Genomic DNA, 19,815 nt, shown 5'->3' with positions numbered 1-19,815 from the left:
AATTTAAGCGCAAGTTCCATATTCAGTTCCAACAGATGCTCCGGGCAAAAAAATAGTGGACATAGCAGTGATGAGGATTTACATATTTCTAATACGAAAAGCAAAAGAAAACTATAGGCATGTCAAATAAGGGATTAGACTTAGAAAAGGTGATCATGTGCAGCATAGGAAGAATTAATATAAAACAAAAATGAATGTGAATGAAATCCACATGATGAAACCAATCTAGTTTATATATATATTAGTGCAGACAAGGAAGGGGACAGCATGTGGGGGAAAGAGAAAAAAATCTAAGCAGGCAATGAATTTAGACACCCCTTAATTAATCAACATTAGTCAACATTGTATGCAACGTTATTTCCAACAAAATAAAAACAAGTCACCTATATCTATGGCATCCATCAATCACAAAAAGAATAATTAAAAAAAAATCTACAGATGAAGCCAAACAACCATTCTGTACAGCACTTATCCTGCTAGCTAATTAACCACAAATCACATATAACACAATAGATTCTAAATTACGCTAATGACTGTACGGGAGGGAATCAAACTCGGATGCAAAGGACGGACACAGTGCCTTGTTTCATACATTAGCATTCAATACAGGAGACTAAATTACAAAATACTAATCGATGGTTTAGAATGAAAAGAGAATGTTTTCTTTCTTTTTTTTATTTTTGTGGAAAGTTTATGGTGGGAGAAGCTAGTGCATATAACCATCAAAATTATAAGGAACAAAGGATACATCTGAAAGGATTGATGTTTGTTTTTACAACGAAAAGACTAAAGTTTAAGACAACATAAAGGTTGGATCTATGATGAGAAGCTAGCCTAACTTACCCCCACATTACAATACAAAAGAGAAACAAGTAAATGATTTGTTGTTCATGAACGCATGCAATTGCACGATTGTCCAAAACAGTGCAGAGAGAGGCTAAAAGTGGTAAAGTGGGTGGAAAAGGACATGCATGAAATGCTTTTTCTTCTTTGGTAACAAATGATGGTAACATTACAACTACTTCTCTCTCATGCCAAAGTCTAAAGCAGCACTAACAAGTCGTCCCACATTTACTTCTGCCTTGATCATGAACAAGCAAGCGGAAAAAGAGAAATCAGCTTGAGCAGTGAAATATTAATTTGGCCCTAATATCGAAAATATATGGCTGGAATAATTAATACATGTCATAGCACATGAATCAATAGTGCACACAACAGAAGCAAGAAATAGTTGTAAGAAATTAATAAGCTTTATATCTACCACAAATATGTATTTTTTAATGATTTTGTTTTCTTTTTTCTTTTTTCTTTTTTTTTTTGGTAAAAGAAATAATAAGAGAATACTTTATACTGTAGATTTCACCTTTGACAAGCAACACTACTTTGATGAAAAGAAAGAACAAGAGGAAACAGGCAGATGATAAGAAAGCTATATGCAGCTTCTATATATGGGAAAAGGAAATAAAGAAATGATGATAATAATAATATCCATGGGATTAATGGTATTTTGTATCTTAAAAATGCACTCCTTTAGCAAATTACAAGATTTATGTAAGTCGGTTTTGAGTACTTGCTCCCCGGTCCTGGGTTCGAGTACCCCTATCTATGTTGTGTGTGTGAGTTTAGTATATCATCACCCCACTCAATAGGAAAAGTCCTCAAACAAAAACAAAACAAAAAAAGGATTTATAATCCCCCCTTATTAGTGCGATGCAAATGCAACTAACTAGCAACTAGAAACCATGAAGCTGAAAACCATTTATAAAGAAGAGAAGAAATTAAACATGTTAATAAAATACTTGTTTCAGTAATATTAATACAAAAGATTAATATTAATCATTAGTAGGACCAAGCAGAAGAAAAATTAGACAAGTACAATGTTAATCCTTCCAAGCTAGGTTGTTCATTAACGGATGCAGTACCTAATTAACACCACAGAACTAGGAAGAATATACCATCAATTTATTGGATTACCAAAGTTTGAACCTCCCAGCAATCCTCCACTAGACGCCCCATAAACGTCCGAGCTATCGAGAATCGGGGAAGAAGCCCCATTTCGTCCCCCATTGCCACCACCACTAGTGCCGCCACCACCCCCCAAATGCAATTCGGAGATGTTGGGAAACCCTTCTCTACCTTCAACCCCTTGATCATATAAGAACCCTTTGAACACATGGCCACCAATTTTCACAACTGCCTGATATGCATACTCATCGTCGCCGTCTTCCACCGCGGTCACCCGAACGCACTTGAACACTGCCGGAGCACGTACTTGGCCCGGCAATGACTCCTTGAAACCAGCATCTGCACACACAGATATATTGTACATCTTTATATAGTTGAGGGAATTTAACAAACCGAGTACAATTTGAAACCCTACTCAAATAATTTCAACTAATTATAAAAGATATTAGTACTGCTAGTACATTTCATTTAATTCAAGTCATTAAATCAACCTTGGTGACTAGAGCTAGTATCATAGCTTCTAGGGGGGGTGGTGTTTGAAGTGGAAGTATGAGACGTTGTCGTTTGGGAGGCGCCAATGAGCCTAGGCTTCTTGGCACTGGATGTAGACCCAGAATTAGACCCAGCCCCACCTCCAGCCGCACCAGACATCAGCTGCCGCTCTCTCCGCCGAGCTGCCGGGACCCATGTGCTCTTCACGTGAGTAGCACAGTCGAACCCCCGGCTTTTGCAGCACGTCCTGCACCGCCTGTGCGTGCAGTCTTTCTTCGCCTGGTTCCCACAATCTTGACACGTCATTGTCGACGCCCCGGAGGCAGCGGCAGAGCCGGAATTCATAACGTTGTTTCCTACTCCGCCGCCACCACCTTGAACCAAGTGGGTCCCGCCGAGACTCGTAGCAGCCAGATCATGTGGAGTTTTCTTGAAGAAGTGGGGCTGGGGCTGCTGCCACAGCTGAATTCCTCCTCCTCCTCCCGCGCTTCGGTTGTTTCGATGCTGGCCGCTGCTCATCATACCCATGCTCATACTCATACCCATTCCCATACCCATACCCATGCCCATGCCCATGCTCATACCTGTAGGAGTGTGGGCATTATTATCTTCGTCATCGTCGACATTTGAGATATTTGGCGGGGCAAGACAAGGGGTGGTGGTGAGGAGAGGGATGACGCCGACGCCAACCCCAACACCGAGAGCGGTGGCGGGGTTGGTGGAGGCGTTGATGGAATGGTGTGGGTCGGAGGAGGGGGAGAGGAGATTGGGATCGTGGTGGTGGTGGTGGAGGTGGTGATGGTTGTTGTGGTGGTAGGCGGCGGCCGGGGCCACGACGAAGACGTCTCTGAGGCCGACCATGCCGGCCATCTCGGGAGGGAGGTGGCTGTAGGGGAGAGGCCTGCTGGGAGGGCCGGAGGAGGGCCACATGGTGCTGGGGGAAGCGGAGGAGGGTCCAGCGGGGGCGGGCCCAGCATTGAAGCCGAGGGAGAGGACGTCGAGGTCGGGGTGGTGGTGGTGGGAGGGGCGTCCGGTGGCTGCGGAGTTGGTGGAGGAAGATGAGCCCACCCAATCTGCAAAAGCACCAGAATCTGAAGGCAGCCTCCTTGTAGTAGCCACAACTGAAGCTCAACCTCTTTCTCAAAGTATATTACAAACCCAATTGCTCACAATCTTAATTAGCCCCCCCTTTTTTCCTCAATTGTATATATATTCTTTTCTTCTTCTACTTCTTCTTCTTCTTGTGTGAGATTGGGAGAGAGAGAAGGAGAGCGACCAAGTCAATGTATGGAAGGATGGGTAGCTAATATCTATGTGTGGGTGTTATGTGTTGTAGGTCTCTGAAATTCTATCAGAATTTGGTTGTTAGATCGATGTGAGAATAAAGCTAGGTTCATTTAGAAAGAGAGAGAGAGACAGAGAGAGAGGGAAGTTTGTTGGGCGTCTTTCTGGCTTGCTTGCTGGTTATATATATGGTAGAATAGTGCCTACTGCTGCTGCTGTGCTGCAGCTACTGCTTCTACTGTCACTAGTTTGGCTTTTATGAGGAAAAAAGTTCGTTTTTTTCTGATCAGAAACACAAACAGATTGAGAGAGAGAGAGAGAGAGAGAGAGAGCTTCTGCTTCTGGCCCTTCTGCTTATGGGTGGGGGCCGACCCTCAAAGCCCAGACTGAGTCCACAGGCAGCAGAGAAAAAACAAGACCAAAGCAGCAGCTAGTTAATGCTATGTATCTTCACTCTTCACACTCTTCTGTGTGTGAGTGAGAGAGAGAGAGAAATGCAATAACGACCTTTCCTCTGTGTATTTTCTGCTCTTGCTATTGTGCCCAGTGACCTTTCTCTCTCATCATAGATCCATCTCCCTTCTTTTTCTTCTTCTATATCTTCTTCTTCTTCCTCTTTTCCTTCTGCTCTTTCTCTTTCTCTTTCTCTCTCTTTCTCAGCTTCTTAACTTCTTTCCCTTTATCTTTTTCTCTAACTCTCTCCCTACAAACCCTTCCTCAACATGTTTCCTAGAAAGCCAACTTGAGGTGGGTTCCTCTCTACCTCTCAACTCCCTTCCCTCTCTCCCTCTCTCTCTCTCCAATAATCACTTAGCTGAATAGCAATAGCAAATAGTATAAGATAATAGGAGGAGAGAGAGAGAGATATATATATATATATATATATAAAAGTGACAGAGAGAGAGAGTATAAAGACTTTTGTTCTCTAGTTTTTGTAGTTTTGTGGAGTCTCTAAAGTCACATGACAACTCTCATTCATTTAGGGCAACAGTGCTTCTACAGTCCTACTTCTCCACTTCATCGTGCGTGTATTCCTCACTCTCCCACAGCACGTCGGCCTTATTATTCTCTGTTCCTCTCATCCTAAAATGGTGGTGGCCCACATGAATGGAGAGCTGCAGTGCGGCGCGTGTAGGTCACGCGAATTAGCCTCCTCATTTTTCATTAATTAAACGTGGAGTCCAAGTAGGAGTCCCAAAATCTATCTGTTTTGTCGTTTTTGATTTGGGTTTGTCAGATGAGATGAGAGAAAGGATGGAGATGAATGTTGTCAGATTGGTGCATATTTGGTAACATCATTAACAGTGTAAGCTAGGTTTGACTTATCAGTTTAATTATTTTGCTATAATTAACCAATTAAGGCACCAATAACTGAGTTAATTGTACCTTCCTTTTGTAATTCTTCTTCAAAAATTATACTTTGGCGCCGCGTTTAATGGAGAGGATTAGATTCGATTAACTAAAATTCATGTGCAATTAAGGAATAATATGAATGTTGTCTTTTAATTTAGAGGAGAATGACTATTCATAAGATGTTTATGTCTAAAATTTATCCTCTATAAGTCCAACCATTTTCAAGAAGATTAGCGAAGATAAGTTTTAGACGTCAACCTCATATGAATACTCCACCTTAATTCTTTAAGTTAAAAGACAACATCCATATTTTTCCTTGATTGCACATAAAAGTTTGTTATTTAGTTAATCGTCCATATTAAACGTGGCCAATGATCAAATTATATATCACAATTTACTATTGATATTTGGCCGCCTCCTTCTCTCAAATTCGTTGATCATATTCTCGTGAAGCAAATTTTGTTGCAAATGTTTTTGCATATTCGAGTCATTTTTAATTGTGTGAAAAAATTGGTCTTTGTGCTAAAATAGCCCTTTTTAACAACTTTTGTTCCAAAATAGCAACTACCCCCCATGGTGTCTTCATATAGTTGTCCCCATAGTTTTTTCTATGTTGTCCAGTGTCGAATTCATGAATTTTTTAAGGAATGAGCAATATTAAAAGGCTAAAAGATAAAATAATAATAATAACCAAATAGCCTTACAATTTAAACAATACTAATGTTATTCATAATTAAAATAAATAAAAGTTTTACGTCTAAGCCTAATGACTATAGTCTATTTTGTATATCAATTAATATGCACAAAATTAATGTTACACAATTATTTACCAAAATTCATATCAAATATGAACAAAATGCATGTCAATTACACAATTAGTCTATCAAAATTCATATGAAATCATCCATTAATCTAACCAAAATCAATACCAATTAATCTAAATCAAGGTACATGTGATTTTGGAGGTCACAAGATAAAAGTACATGTGATTATGAGTTCAGGGTATTTTTCGGAGCACATATGAATTTTTAATGAATTTCTAAAGTTGATCTAGTTAAAATTTGACACATGGCTCCTTGATAGTGGACCATGTTAAAAAGGAATGCAAGTTGAGAAGCACATGATTCTAATTACAAACACAAGTCATCTTATTCTTCGGCTTGTGTTTGCAACTTAAGTGAAATTTTTTCAAAATCTTCTAAAATCTATAATTTTGGTTGTGGGGGTATAATTGACGAACCATTTTCTCCTACATGATCGTGAGATCGAGCTCAACAATCTAAGTTAAATATTCAGGCTCTGACACAGCAGCAACAAAGCAGCCTCTTTGAGGCTTTTAATCGAACACTTGGTGGGCACAAGCAAAGGGCCAAATTCCTGCATCTCCAAAGTATTTTTCGGTGAGGGGAGGTGCATGTACACTTCCTTACACCTCTGTGGATCCGCCACTGCTCATAGTGCCTCTATAATACAAGGATGGCTATTTTGAAACAAAAGTTATGAAGAATGGCTATTTTAATTAATTTCTCGAAAAATTTTGGAAACATTGGCCATTCTAACGGTTGTTTCTGCAACTTCGATGGGATTGGGTTGTCGACGTAGGTTTATGTTATAGTTCTTGATTTGCCGTGTACTTCGTAGTTCTTGGCTCACTTCTATTTTGGAAAGTGGTACATCTTTCTCTCAGTTTAGTCAATGAAATGCCTCTTGCAATAAACGAAATAGCCAAATTTGCTGCTCAGTATGATATATTTTTGTTAGGGGTGAATAGGCTCACCACCAATGATTGATTATGAATAGATTAAAAATTCAGATATTTAGTTATAAATTCATTCTTAGTACTAGTGATATAGATAAACCCTGCACTATTTTATTTCTATAAAAAAAAAATTCAAAAAATGACAGCTAGCCTCATTGAATTTAATTTTGATTATTAAATTATTTTGATGCCTATTAAGTGTTTTGGTTTTTATTATGAGGTTTTGGGGTTGGGCTTGTTTTAAGAAATCAATGACAGTTTTGTAATTTATAGGAAGTTCGAAGTCTCTTTGTTATGTTGTAAATGAGCTTGGGGTGTGTTTCTAAAGTCTATTTTATATAGGGTTTTTTTTTTATATATATAATAATTTGGGCCCCTATATTGGGTATAATAGTGAATCTCCCTTAAAAATTCAGTTCTCAACAAAATCATGTTAATTAAAATATATGGAGAGTGAACACTTTAATCATATTTACTTTAACTTTCCGGTTCACTTTTGTTCATCATTAATCACTAAACAAAAGGTCAATTTAAATTTAACCAAACTAATTTATCAGCAAACAGAAAAAAGAAAAATGTTGATGTGGAAAATCCATGGGGCAAGTCATATGTTTGATAATAAATCAACCCATGTGCTAAACAGGATGAAATCACGAGGTTGATATTCATACTCAATATGAATTTAGTCTTTGTAAAGATCATATGAACACTTTCTTTTTTTCTTTTTTTAATAAACCAAAATAATGTGTCAGAAGTAAGGAAGGAGCACATGTTAAGAGCTTTTATAACTCTCATTAAACTTTGACAATCAAAGTTGATATAATTATGTGGGTTAACAAAAAGAGATATTTAGTCATATACTCATTCTTAGCACTAATAATATAGATAAACTCTACACCATTTAATTTCTATAAACAAACCTAAGAAATAACAGCAGGCCCTATTGAATTTAATTTTGATTATTAAATTACTTTGATGCCATATTGAGTGTTTTGGGTATTTTTATGAGGTTTTGGGGTTGGGCTTGTTTTAAGAAATTGATGGCAGTTTTGTAATTTATAAGAATTTAAAAGCCTCTTTGTTATGTTGTAAATGAGATTTGGGTGTGTTTCTAAAGTCCATTTTATATAGGTTTTTTTATAAATAATTTGGGCTCCTATATTGGGTATAATAGTGAATCTCCCTAAGAAAAAATAAAGCAACAGAAAATACCAAATAAAACTTCTCATTGAAAATTCATACAATTTTGTATATTCATTCTCTTTGGTAAAATAAAGTCTATTCCATGTACATTGACAAGTATGACAACTTATAAGAAAGCTTAATTTGTAAAAAATAAAATTAGACTAATTGATACAACTAGATTGGTTTGAAAAGTTCAATCGAACCATAAATTAGGGTTTGGCTCGAGTCAACAACAAAATACCTTTTTTTTTTAAAGTACCGAACCAAGCCCTCCCAAATTGATTTTGTTTGGTTGGTTCGAACGGTATTTTCATATTTTGCACACTTGTAATTACATAAACATTATATAAGAATATAGATAAGCGTTGTTAACATTCATGTTTAGCTAATATATAAGTACAAGTGTTGATGTTCAAAAATGGAGTTAACTTAAAGTAGGATGCCTTCGGTCAATGACGTCCTTCGGAAGATGAGATGGAGATCTATAAAGGAGCATGGTAAGAGTCTTGGCACCGATGTGTAAGGTTGGAAATTTAAACCATCAAATCGACAACCTAACCGGTTCATGTTTTTGTTCAATTTTCAATTTCGAGAATAAATCAAACCAAATCGCTATTAGTCTGGTCATTTGTTTAGTCGCTTTTTTTCTCTTCTCTTTCTCTCTTCGTCTTCTTTGTCTCTCTTTGGATCATCGCCTCCCAGCTCATCTGCAGATCTCCTCGACAAGCAGCCACTGCTATATAGTCTTCTCTTTCCAATGGAAGCTAGCCACCATTGTCTCTCTCTCATGACAGCGTCACCCGAAACAGACAACAATCAACCGACTCCAACCGAAATCCAAACAGTCAGTAACCGACCTTAGACGGTTTGATGGCAGTTTCGATTTTGGTTAATCTCCGATTTTGCCTGCTTGGTTCAATTACCGAACTGAACCCACCCCTATCAATGTGCAACCGGTTGAAAGCACTATGATGCTTAAGTTAGCATGAATGTGGTTTATGGAATTAATTTGAGTGAGTAACATTACATGTGCAAATTAACTGGGCGAGAACCGGGAGTCATCTCTTGTGATTTCTTCAATGTGGGACTAGTGGCGTTGCTTGTCATGCCCACACGTGTCCCTAGGGTTTTGTCGCACAACAAGTGCTTTGTCCAAAAGTGACACAACAGAGGTGGATACCGAATTGGAGGGCTTTGTTCCTCCTTTATGCCAAAGAAGGATGCCTTGTCCTTTTTCGAAGGGAGGCTCGGTGTGGCCACGTGGTTCGGTGAAGGACACACTAGGTGGTTTCACACCTAAAGAGCCTTTGGCACGTGTGGCCGTCATTTTACCATTCAATCCTTGTCGACAGTATTTGGTCAGATATAGTATAAATAATTAAAAACTAAATAAATAGAGAGTAATAGTAGTAACATATATAAGAATAAAAAGCAAATTGCAGAGACAATTAACGAACAAGAATCCAGTGTTGAAAAGGAAGAAAAAACCAAAAGTCTGATTTTATTTTATTTTTTATATATTTATTTTGAAGGGAAACAAAAGTATGATGATCTATTATGTTCCCTAATATTATTGAGTATTATTTGTAGTGAAAGACAGAAAGACATGCAAAGGGGGGGGCAGCTGGCATTATACTATACATGAGTGCGATGGCTTTACCGAGGCAAGACAGGATACAGTAGAAAAGAAAGTAAACGGAGTGAGAAAGTGGAGACAGCAAACAGAGAGTTATACGCTACACACACACTAGAACCTCTTTGCGTTCCTTCCTTCATTCCTTCCTTCCTTCCCTGCTAGCCTTCAGTTTTCAGAATTCCCCATCAACTGCTCACTCTGCACACGCTGCACAGTTTGCCTCCTCCACAACCCCCATACCATCCTTTTTCCTTTTTCAAAAAGAAAACGGCGCAACTCACAACCCAACGCAACCCTCTCTCTCTCTCCCTCTCATCACATCTCCACTTGCATTGCTTTTATCACTTACCTAATTATCTCACCACACTCACTCAATTCTCCAATTACACACTCATCACCACGCTCTTCAACAAATATTCAGATTTACTATACAATATCATTATTTCTTTTCTTTTTCAAGATTTAGAGATCTCAAAAAATCATGCACAACGTCATAATATAATGTAAACATGTATAAAAAGTTCAATATTCGCATTGGGTCCTAAAAAGTCATGTTGAAAACAAGAGGATATGTTAATGATATGTCATTTTCATGCTAACCTGTTAAGAAATAAAGTAATTTTACATTTTCTTTCGGGTTTCTAATCATGTAATTTGAACACTTCTTTTAAATATTTCTTATGTAGAATTTGTGTTTTAAATTGCATTGTATTTAAATTTTTTGTTTTAAAATGACTTTTTACAAAATGTTTGGTTAGTAGGTCTAATGAGTTGAATGGAAACCTCCTGATATTTGGGGTGGATACAGGTCATATTGGATTGATTTTACTCCAAAATCATAGCTGGATCAATTACAATAAAATGGATTGGTTCGGTTTGATTTTAACAATACCATAGAAGAAATTGAATCAATTTAAGACGGTTTGGTTAAACCCAATTCTTTTATTTTGTGTGCATTTTTTCAACTTTGTTAGTCCAATTACAACAACAACAAAATTCATAACTTGTTACATATTTTTCATTTTCTAGCACATCAATCCATCCTAAAATTTAACATATCATACAACTTCAAAGTTCTATACTTAATATATATAAGTACGCGGTTCGTTTCACTTTAGATTGACTTGCAAAGTTCAAAACTGCAATCGTATTAAACCATTATGGTACAATTTAGTTTTAAGTAATTTGTATTTTCAAAACCAAACTAAACCGGCCATTACAATTGTGATCGGTTAATTTAATTTGTTCAGTTAAAATGATGCCCACCCGACCTTTTATTTTTTTATATTATTTATTGTGTTATATTGTAAGCGTATGACGCACGCGCAATGTACGAGGGAGTGAGGAACCATGTGTAATATGTAACTAATTTATTTTTATATTTGACTGGATTGTGTTGCTAATGTAATACAGCCAAGGCAGATCTAGAGAGAGAGAGTCTCTATATATATCGCCTAGGGGACGCACATGCCGAGGGTTGCCTCGAGCCCTGCAAACATCACCACTCAATTCTTTTTACTTTTCTTATATTAAATTAATTATATATTTCTTATATGCTTCCCTACTCAAAACTCAACCCAACCCCATTTACTGTCACGCGCCAAATATTACCCTACGCGCCTCTCATCTCATCTGGGCCCCCCCTTGAACTTGAGGATGGGATGGCGCGTGTTTGTTTACGGCGTGGGTGGGTTTAGGGTTTTGGAATGCCAAACCTGCAAAAAGAGAAGTCTAGCAAAATCCCCTTTTCAGTACAAACTACAAAGGCCTACGACCTACGACCTACGAACCTACCAAAGACAGACACAGAGAGAGAGAGAGAGAGGGAGGGGGGGCCTTTGGGTTACACGTGGCACGATGTTTGTGGATTTTGAGCTAACAGGGTTTAGTCACGGACGGTCGCTCCAGATCTGGGAATTTTTCCGCTACATTCTCCTTAAAGTCATCACCTCCCTTTGATTTATATTTTCTTTATTCGTTCTTGCATATAATTGTATCCCTTATATTTTATTTTTTCTTTCGCTAATAGCTTGGTGACACGTACTTTCTACACTTATTTCTTTTTTCAGGAATTATATTAAGAGGGATTTTGTTTTTACCGACGACTGCGTTGGTAATTTATCTTTCTCTAACCATAGTCGGTTGTTTATAAGATTTTTGATTGAAATCCTCCATAAATTTATGGTCGAGTTTCATTATATGGTTATCTAACTAAAATTTTCACTATGGTGTTCTTCCAACTTTCTCTTTCGTGCTAAATTGATCACGTCGTTAAGTTTGATATCAAATTAAGGGGTAAAGTCCTCACCTCCCTTTGATTCATAAGCTGTTATTCTTATGGGATAGAGAGGAGACTTCGAGTTTCAATTTAGGGGAGAGAGTAACAACTTATGAAGGGAGATGTTCATTACATAGTTGGGTTGGTCGTTTAAAGGACATTAATGTCCAAATTGACGGTTTTACCTCTCAATTTGATGGGATTTGACGGTATACCAATTTAACATAAAATAGTGAGTTAGAGAACCACAAGAGTGAAATTTTTAATTAGAGAACTAAAATGAAACTTTGGCATAAATAAGGACCATTTCAGTCAAAAACAATGTCGGCCCCGAGACTAGGCACCAAGGGCAACCACCCTGGGCCTAGGACCAAGGAGGGCCCAAATATATTATATTTTGTTAGTGATATGATAGAGTCCTCCTCCAATGTAACTCTTGTTCTAGATGAGAGTCCTTCTAATACTTCAAATTAGGCTAAACCAATTGTATTTATTAGTTGTGTTGATACGTAACCACAATTTGTGGTTATGATAAGTTATTTGTGTATTATTGTATGATCTTCATACTAAGGAGTAATAAGTTTTAATATTTACATATTATGTATATAATTGTTCAAGGCCATGGTACAAGTGATTTTTTGAGAGTCCAATAATACAAGGGCCTAAATAAAAACCACTCCAAGTTCTTTTTTTTTTTTTTTTTTTGATGACAACCACTCCAAGTTCTTTAACTATACATGGACCCACCAAAAAACAAAAAAAAAAAAACTATACAAGGACCCGCATTTAACAATCGAAAAAACTCTTCTTAATTTACTTTAGAACAAAAGACATCCAAATGTTTAGTTTTTCTATTTTGATGATTTTTTTTTATCAATGATTTGATTTATATATATATAAGTATTTTATGATTCATGCACTTTTGGTATTTTAGTTTAATAGAACTAGGTCTAAAATATCGAGGGTCTTGCAAACATCAGAGATTCAATAACACGGAAATATCATAAATTCAAAAACACAGAATTATTGATGGAATATCATGAAATTATCGATATCGGTAAAAAATGAATAAAAACCACTTAAATTGTAAGAAAAACTTGGAAATTTTGAATGAAACTTTTTATTTAGTCAATTATCTATTATTTTATCACAAAAAATTGGAAGGAAATGTATTGCATGGTGGGTTTGATTGATTTAAGTTGATTATATAGCGAATTGACAAGCATTGTGAGTATAGAAAATATGTAGTAATTAATGAAAGAAGATTAAGCACACCATAATCATTTATTTATAATGATTTACTACAATATTTTACACTTTAGACACTGCATGGTACGATACATGAGTGACTTAGTTAGTACCACATAGAGTTCCTATGAGGTTCAAAATTTTCACTATCTTCATCATCTCTATGTGTAGACTACGTGTACTGTGAAGAATAGTCATCAAATTATAAATCCCCAAAATAGTTTTGCATGTAATTATTAACATGCCACTCATATGAATCCGAGATTGGTTGACATTGCCCATAAGAAAAATCATTTGACGATTGGGTCTCAGCTTCTTTCCATGAGCCACTCGATTACATCTCAAAAGACATGGGATATGAAGGGTTGGGAAAGGATTGGTTTTGCGTATAACAAAGTCATCATCAGTGTGTTCAATAAGGCGTTGGAGGAAGAATTGTAGTGGCATAGGTTTGAATTCCTATGTGCTCGCGAGTACAAGCCTTTTCATAATTTTTTTTTTTTTCTATTCCACGTTCACATCACGATATTATTGATATATTATTGATATTATCATGATATATTGACCAAATGTTGATGATAATTGAAGGATATTATCGGCACTGAAATTTCAACGATATTATTGATATTTATACGATAAGTACACTGATATGTTCCAAAATATCCCCCTTCCCAAAAAACCGATAATATCCCCAATATTTCGTTAAGATTATCGATATTTTAGTATAGAACTACTATACTTAAGCCAAAAATAAAATGCATGTGCAATTTTTTTTGTTCTTGTTAAAGGAAAGGGCCTCATTTTAACTTTAGCCCCGATCCACTCAAAAGTCAGGGCCGGTCCTAGTCAAACGTCTTACAATTATATGTTTATTTTTGTGTTCATGTCAAAACTTGTCTTGTGGTTCGGTTGTAAGACAGATTAGTTTAATACGAGCTCTAAATCCAAACGCCTTAGGTTGGAACCCTTGATAAACAGGAAAACGTGATGGTTATTTTACATTTTGTTTGCCATATATTATATTGTAGTTACGAAACTTGATCTTATGTGATCAAGGAGCGGGTTTAGAAGAATCCTTTTATATTTGTCCAAAACAAAATCCAAGGGAAAACTTTATGCGAATGAGCTAATGGTTTTAATAGGAAGAAAAGTCCACAAGGGTTAGTCACTTTCTATAGGGCTCTCTGTACCTCTGATACCTCATGCTAAAGGAGGCCAGGGCCACATGAGGCAACATGTCTGCTTCAGCTTGGGCATGTCAGCTGGGCCGTGACAAACATACCTAAAATATTTCTTTAATTAGAGTTTGTAAATGGTCAGCATTACTAAGCCAAGCTTGATCATCCTCAATTATCTTTCAGGATAGTGCTTGCCTCTTTCCTTATTGAGATATTGTTTATTTATATAAATTACGCTTTGATATATACGCGAAAATGAATAAGTCTAGCTTGATCACTATCAATAATTCTTAACTTGATTTTTTTTTTATACAAGCGATATTAACAAAGTGGGGATTCGAACATAATGACTTCCGTGTGTTCTGATGGGAGCTTGTCATTCTCTCAAGCCTCATGGATAGGCTCAAATCCTAAGTCATGTAAAAAGTTTGTAGCTTACAAGGATGGTCCAGGTCTATAAGTTTATAGGCCCAACCCTAATTCGTGTATGAATATTCATATGAGTGCCCACTTCTTACATTACAATTATATGTGAAACCGATGGTAAGCAAAGGTTTTCACCAAAAAAAATAAGAAGAAAAGATGGTAAGCGGTGGCCCACCTCCTTTTCCAACCAAGAATCTGTATAAATTATAGTTTAATTAATGAGTATAAAACCCCAAAAAGAAGGGAAAAGACAGAGGTACTTTTTACACCCTTGGCCGCTTTCACTTTCTAGGGATGCAAGATCTAAGCCTCAGAATTATGAACACACAATACAAGTAGGAACTCTTATATTTTTGTTAATGATTGTTTGATATGCGCAATGAAGTTTTTTCTTTTGTATTTTTGATAATCATTTTACACATGTATCAAACCATGATTTGTAGGAAGAAGGTAAACTGCTTTGGCTAAATTTGTAGTTTTTAGAGTATCTGCAATGGTGAGGGTCATTTCAATAAATTAAACTTTTAACTTGCAGTGGTAAAGTTTAGTTCATTTCAGAGATCAAAATTTCATTTCAGGGATCAATATTTCATTTCAGAGGTCAATAAAATTGTTGACTTTTGTATTATATTTTAGATAATTCCATGTAATATCAGATTTCCTAGTATAGACCTGTAATTACTCCTGTGATAGTGGGATTAGGATTGTAACCCTATGTGTATCCCTCTTTGTGAGATGAATAACACACAACAATATTAAACCAAATAGTATGCTTCTTATTGGCACCAGAGCCAGGTTTAGAAAAAAAAAAGAAAAAAACATAAAGCAAATTCTCTACGTCGCCACCGCACGAACCCAATGCATCACCGCCGCTGTCGAATCCCACAGTGTCAACCCGAAGAAGCCACCGCCGCTGCCGAATCCTGTAGTACCGCCATAACGCCCAACCGACTTGCCTCCTTGGAGCCGAACCTAGCCGCTTCGCATCACCTCCAATCTTCAATCTTCTTGAAACCCTTAATTTCTTGCGATGGCCAAGGACGACTAATCTGTTGCTGCTTCTAATATTGCTTTCGTCGTTGTTTAATCTAACAACGTGGCGTTCCATGTCATAATTACCCTCACCGAGAAGAACTACGATATGTGGTCCTAACTCATGATGATGCATATCACATCAAGAGAAAAAAAAAGAGGTATATTCATGGCAAAGAAAAGGCACCCACTGAGACAAATCCCAAGTAATACAAGTGGTATGCTGAAAACCAGAAAGTCAAGAGTTGGTTGTTGACCTCTATGACACCGGAAATTATGAAGTTTTACATCCGCCTAAAGACGACGAAGAAGATTTGGGATGCCCTTTCAATGACCTTCTTTGATGGAACTCATGAAGTTCGAGTGTTCACTTTGAACCAAAAAGTGTTTGATACAAACATAATGGAAAATCCATGACGAATTATTTTGGGGGAGCTGATTGCAATTTTTCAGGAATTGGATCACTGTGATACGATAGTTATGTCTTGTGATCATGATATCAAGGCACATGCAAAGTCGATTGAATGACTGACAATTCATATATTTTTAGCTGGATTGGATGTTGAGTTTGATCAAGTTTGAGGAGAAATTTTGCAGAAGGACCCTATACTTGGGTTCAAGAATCCTATGCTTATGTTTGCCGTGAAGCTAACAGAAGGGAAGCCATGAAAAATGAAGTTTCCCAGTCCGAAGCCGCAACCATGGTGGCGCGTCGTCCCTCTCAAACCCAGACCGGCCAAGATTGAGTTCCTCAGACAGATGGTGGAAGGGCTGACCGTTCCAGCCGCAACGTTGACCGCTCCTCTCTCCCATTGACTCATTAAAGGATTTTGTGGACAGGGCATATATCTCAGATCGATTAATTAAACCAATTATTGTAGAGTTTCCGAGGGAAGTATTGGGTTAAAGTAAATGCCATCATTGTGGTCAAACCAAGCATTCTAAGAATCGTTGTTATGAAATTATCAGATATCCTGAAGGTGGGACAAGACTCGTGATCCTAGGCACAACAAGTTGTTAGGAAAATAATCAGTAAATGTTTTATACTATAGGATCACTATATTATTGCACAATTCTTAAAATATAAACAGTAGCAAAATTACGAAATCTGTATAAATGTATAAATTAAGTATAGAATACTGATTTTTATTGAAGATAGAGGCTTGCGTATTTGCAATGTCCTAAAGACAGAATTTCGCCTCTTCTCAGTGCTTGAAGTTCAACAGGCGTCTATCTTCCAGGATTCAACTATCTATAATTCAAGGGTCCAGCACCGGATCCTTGAATTCTGGCGAACGTTGGTGTGCTTCTCTCCAATACAGTTGGTAACTTTAAAATAATATGAGATAGTTTAAGGAAAAAGATATCCGTCTTATGGCCTAGGACTTGTGGTTTTATAATAGAATTACACCCCTTCAAAATAGCAGTTAGTATCAGTTATACCTGTTCAAATTCAAACAAAAAGATAAGTCTTTCTGGTTTGAATTTAACTTCTGCCAAAGAAATCCGAAAAATAAAAAATAATTATTTTATTTTCGGGCTAGGTATATTTCTTTTATAATATATTTCTTTTATAGCTTCCTTTGCCCCAAAATCGGCTGATCATGTAAGGGCCTTCTCAATTGGGTTTCATCTTCTCCGATCATTGCCTTTGCCTTGAAATTAAGGTTTTTTTAAGCATAAGGTCCCACTGTGTCAATTGTCTAACTTTGGCTCTCTTGTACAGTAGGACATCAACTGCTGCTGTTAAGCTGCTACTAGAACAATGGCATTTTCTCGTTTTTCTTCAAGTAGGCCAAGGTTGATCTTCATTTGCTCGCAGTTTTTATTAATGTTGCCACCTTGATACTTATGGCTGAAACAGTGACATGATGGGGAAATGATCACCTATGTTGTGTAGGCTAAGTAAAATGAGGTTTCGCTGGTTGATTTCCTATTGGTAGTGCGATAAGCCCACAGGACTCGGGCAGCTCATATACCCACTTTCCTTGGCGCATTCTAATCTTTTCTTTAGGCAGTCCAACACTGTCTTGTTAGATGCTTCTTCTTGGCCATTGCCTTGTGGATATCTCGGAGTTGATAAGTGCTTTTTGATGCCATACTTTGCAAGGAATGTGATGATTTGCATGCATATGAATTGGGATCCGTTGTTGGTGACTAGCAACTGTGGTCAGCCGAATCGGCAGATGATGTTTCTTTAGATGAATCGTTCCACATCGGCTTTTTAGTAGAGGACAGAGCTTCGGCCTCAATTTATTTAGTAAAGTAGTTGGTGTCCACGATCATCATGTCCTTCATGGCAAGAGCGGGAGGCATGAGACCTACTAAGTTGATGGCCTACTACATGAATGACCATGAGCAGTTCTGCGGGTGGTACACTTTGGAAGGTAGACTTAGGATTGGATTGCAGCGTTGGCATCGATCACATCTTTTGACATACTCCATAGAGTTATGGCGCATGGTAGGCTAGAAGTAACCTATGCTTAGAGCTTTCTGGGTGAGTGACCTACCCAAGAGTGGTTGCCGCACTCACTGTCATAGATTTTTTATAGTAGTTTGAGAGTGTGCGGGTACTTTATGCATGTGAGATAAAGATCGAAATATGATTTGAGAACAAGCTTATTGTCCTTCATGTAGTACCTTATGGCTTTCTACTGGATCTTTCTAGCTTCAGACTTCTCTCTTAGCAAGTAGTCGATGATGGGGTCTTGCCAACTCAGGTCCTCATTGATTTGCATCAGGTTCGGCTGTTCTGCCTCTTCGATGCTTGGCTATCAGGGTGCTCGACCATAATTGAGCGCTTGAACTGGGTGTCCAGCTCTAATCCTAAGCTTGCCAGCGCATCGACATGTGTTTTCTCTGCTCGAGGAACTTGTTGGATGGTGATGGTAGAGAATGCCTTCAAAAGCTCTTAGACTTTATTAAGGAACTAGATCATTCTCGGGTGTTTTCCATGTACTCCCTTGATGCTTGATTGGTGATGAGCTGAGAATTTGAATAGATGGCCAACCTTGACAACTCCTTTGCTAAGCGTAGTCCAGCGAGTAATGTCTGGTACTCTACTTCGTTGTTTGAGGCTGGAAAACCAAGTGTGATGACTTGCTCCAACAAAGTTCCGTCCAGGGTGATTATGACGACACCTGCTCCATCTCCCTTGTGATTTGACGCTATATCTACATGCAACTGCCACATGTCCTTGGGTAGGTCAGGTTCGACTGAGGAGATCTCGTCTGCTCTTGAATTTTCCTTGCTTTTGTTGACCAGCTTCCCTTCTTTGGTTGAGGATTAAGTGAATTTTGCAATGAAATCTGCTAAATCCTAGGTTTTTATGGCAGTCTTCGACCGGTAGAGGAGGTTATACTAACTCAATTCAATAGCCTATTTTATGAGTCCCTAAGAAGTATCAAGGGTGTGAAGAATTGGTCTCAAAGGAAATTCTGTCATGATGATGATTCGGTGAGCTTGGTAGTAGGGTCTTAACTTTCTCGCGGAAATTACAAGGGCCAAAATAAGCTTCTCCATTTTCGGGTAGCGAGTCTCTACATTGAGGAAAACTTTGGATGTGTAGAATACCGAATTATGGGCCCCCATTTCTTCTCGGATGAGAGATGAGTTGATGGCTGAGTCATACACTGTCCAGGTAGGTGGACATGTCCTCGCCTGGCAGGGGCTTTGAAAGCAGGAGAGGTGAAGTGAGGTATGGCTTCAAGTCTTGAAGGTTGTTTCGCACTCTTCATCCCGCTTGTCCTTTTGTCATTTCTTTAAGGCTTTGAAAAATGGCATGCACTTGTCAGTAGATCTTGAATGGTATCGGTTAGTAGCGGCTGCTCTACCTGTTAGACTTTGGATCTCTTTCATGGTGGCAGGTGACTTCATGTTGAGGATGACCTTAATTTGATTTGGATGAGCCCCAATGCTTCTTTGGGTGACTAAGTACCTCAAAAATCAGCCAGACGAGACTTCAAATGTGCACTTGCTC

At 37.7% G+C, this 19,815-nt stretch overlaps 1 protein-coding gene across 1 annotated transcript; it reads right to left on the bottom strand.

Moving 5' to 3' along the window:
* LOC18781220 (protein LATERAL ROOT PRIMORDIUM 1) lies at positions 1,474-4,544 on the bottom strand. Its single transcript, XM_020563078.1, has 2 exons — positions 2,457-4,544; positions 1,474-2,304 (listed from the first exon to the last, which is right to left on the bottom strand). The coding sequence occupies exons 1-2, from the start codon at positions 3,385-3,387 to the stop codon at positions 1,958-1,960; spliced, it is 1,278 nt and encodes a 425-aa protein (XP_020418667.1). The 5' UTR covers positions 3,388-4,544; the 3' UTR covers positions 1,474-1,957.

The sequence above is a fragment of the Prunus persica genome, chromosome G4, assembly GCF_000346465.2.
Source record: "Prunus persica cultivar Lovell chromosome G4, Prunus_persica_NCBIv2, whole genome shotgun sequence".
Taxonomy (NCBI): domain Eukaryota; kingdom Viridiplantae; phylum Streptophyta; class Magnoliopsida; order Rosales; family Rosaceae; genus Prunus; species Prunus persica.
The sequence above is the reverse complement of the archived record's forward strand: the minus strand, read 5'-3'. Positions and strand labels throughout refer to the sequence as shown.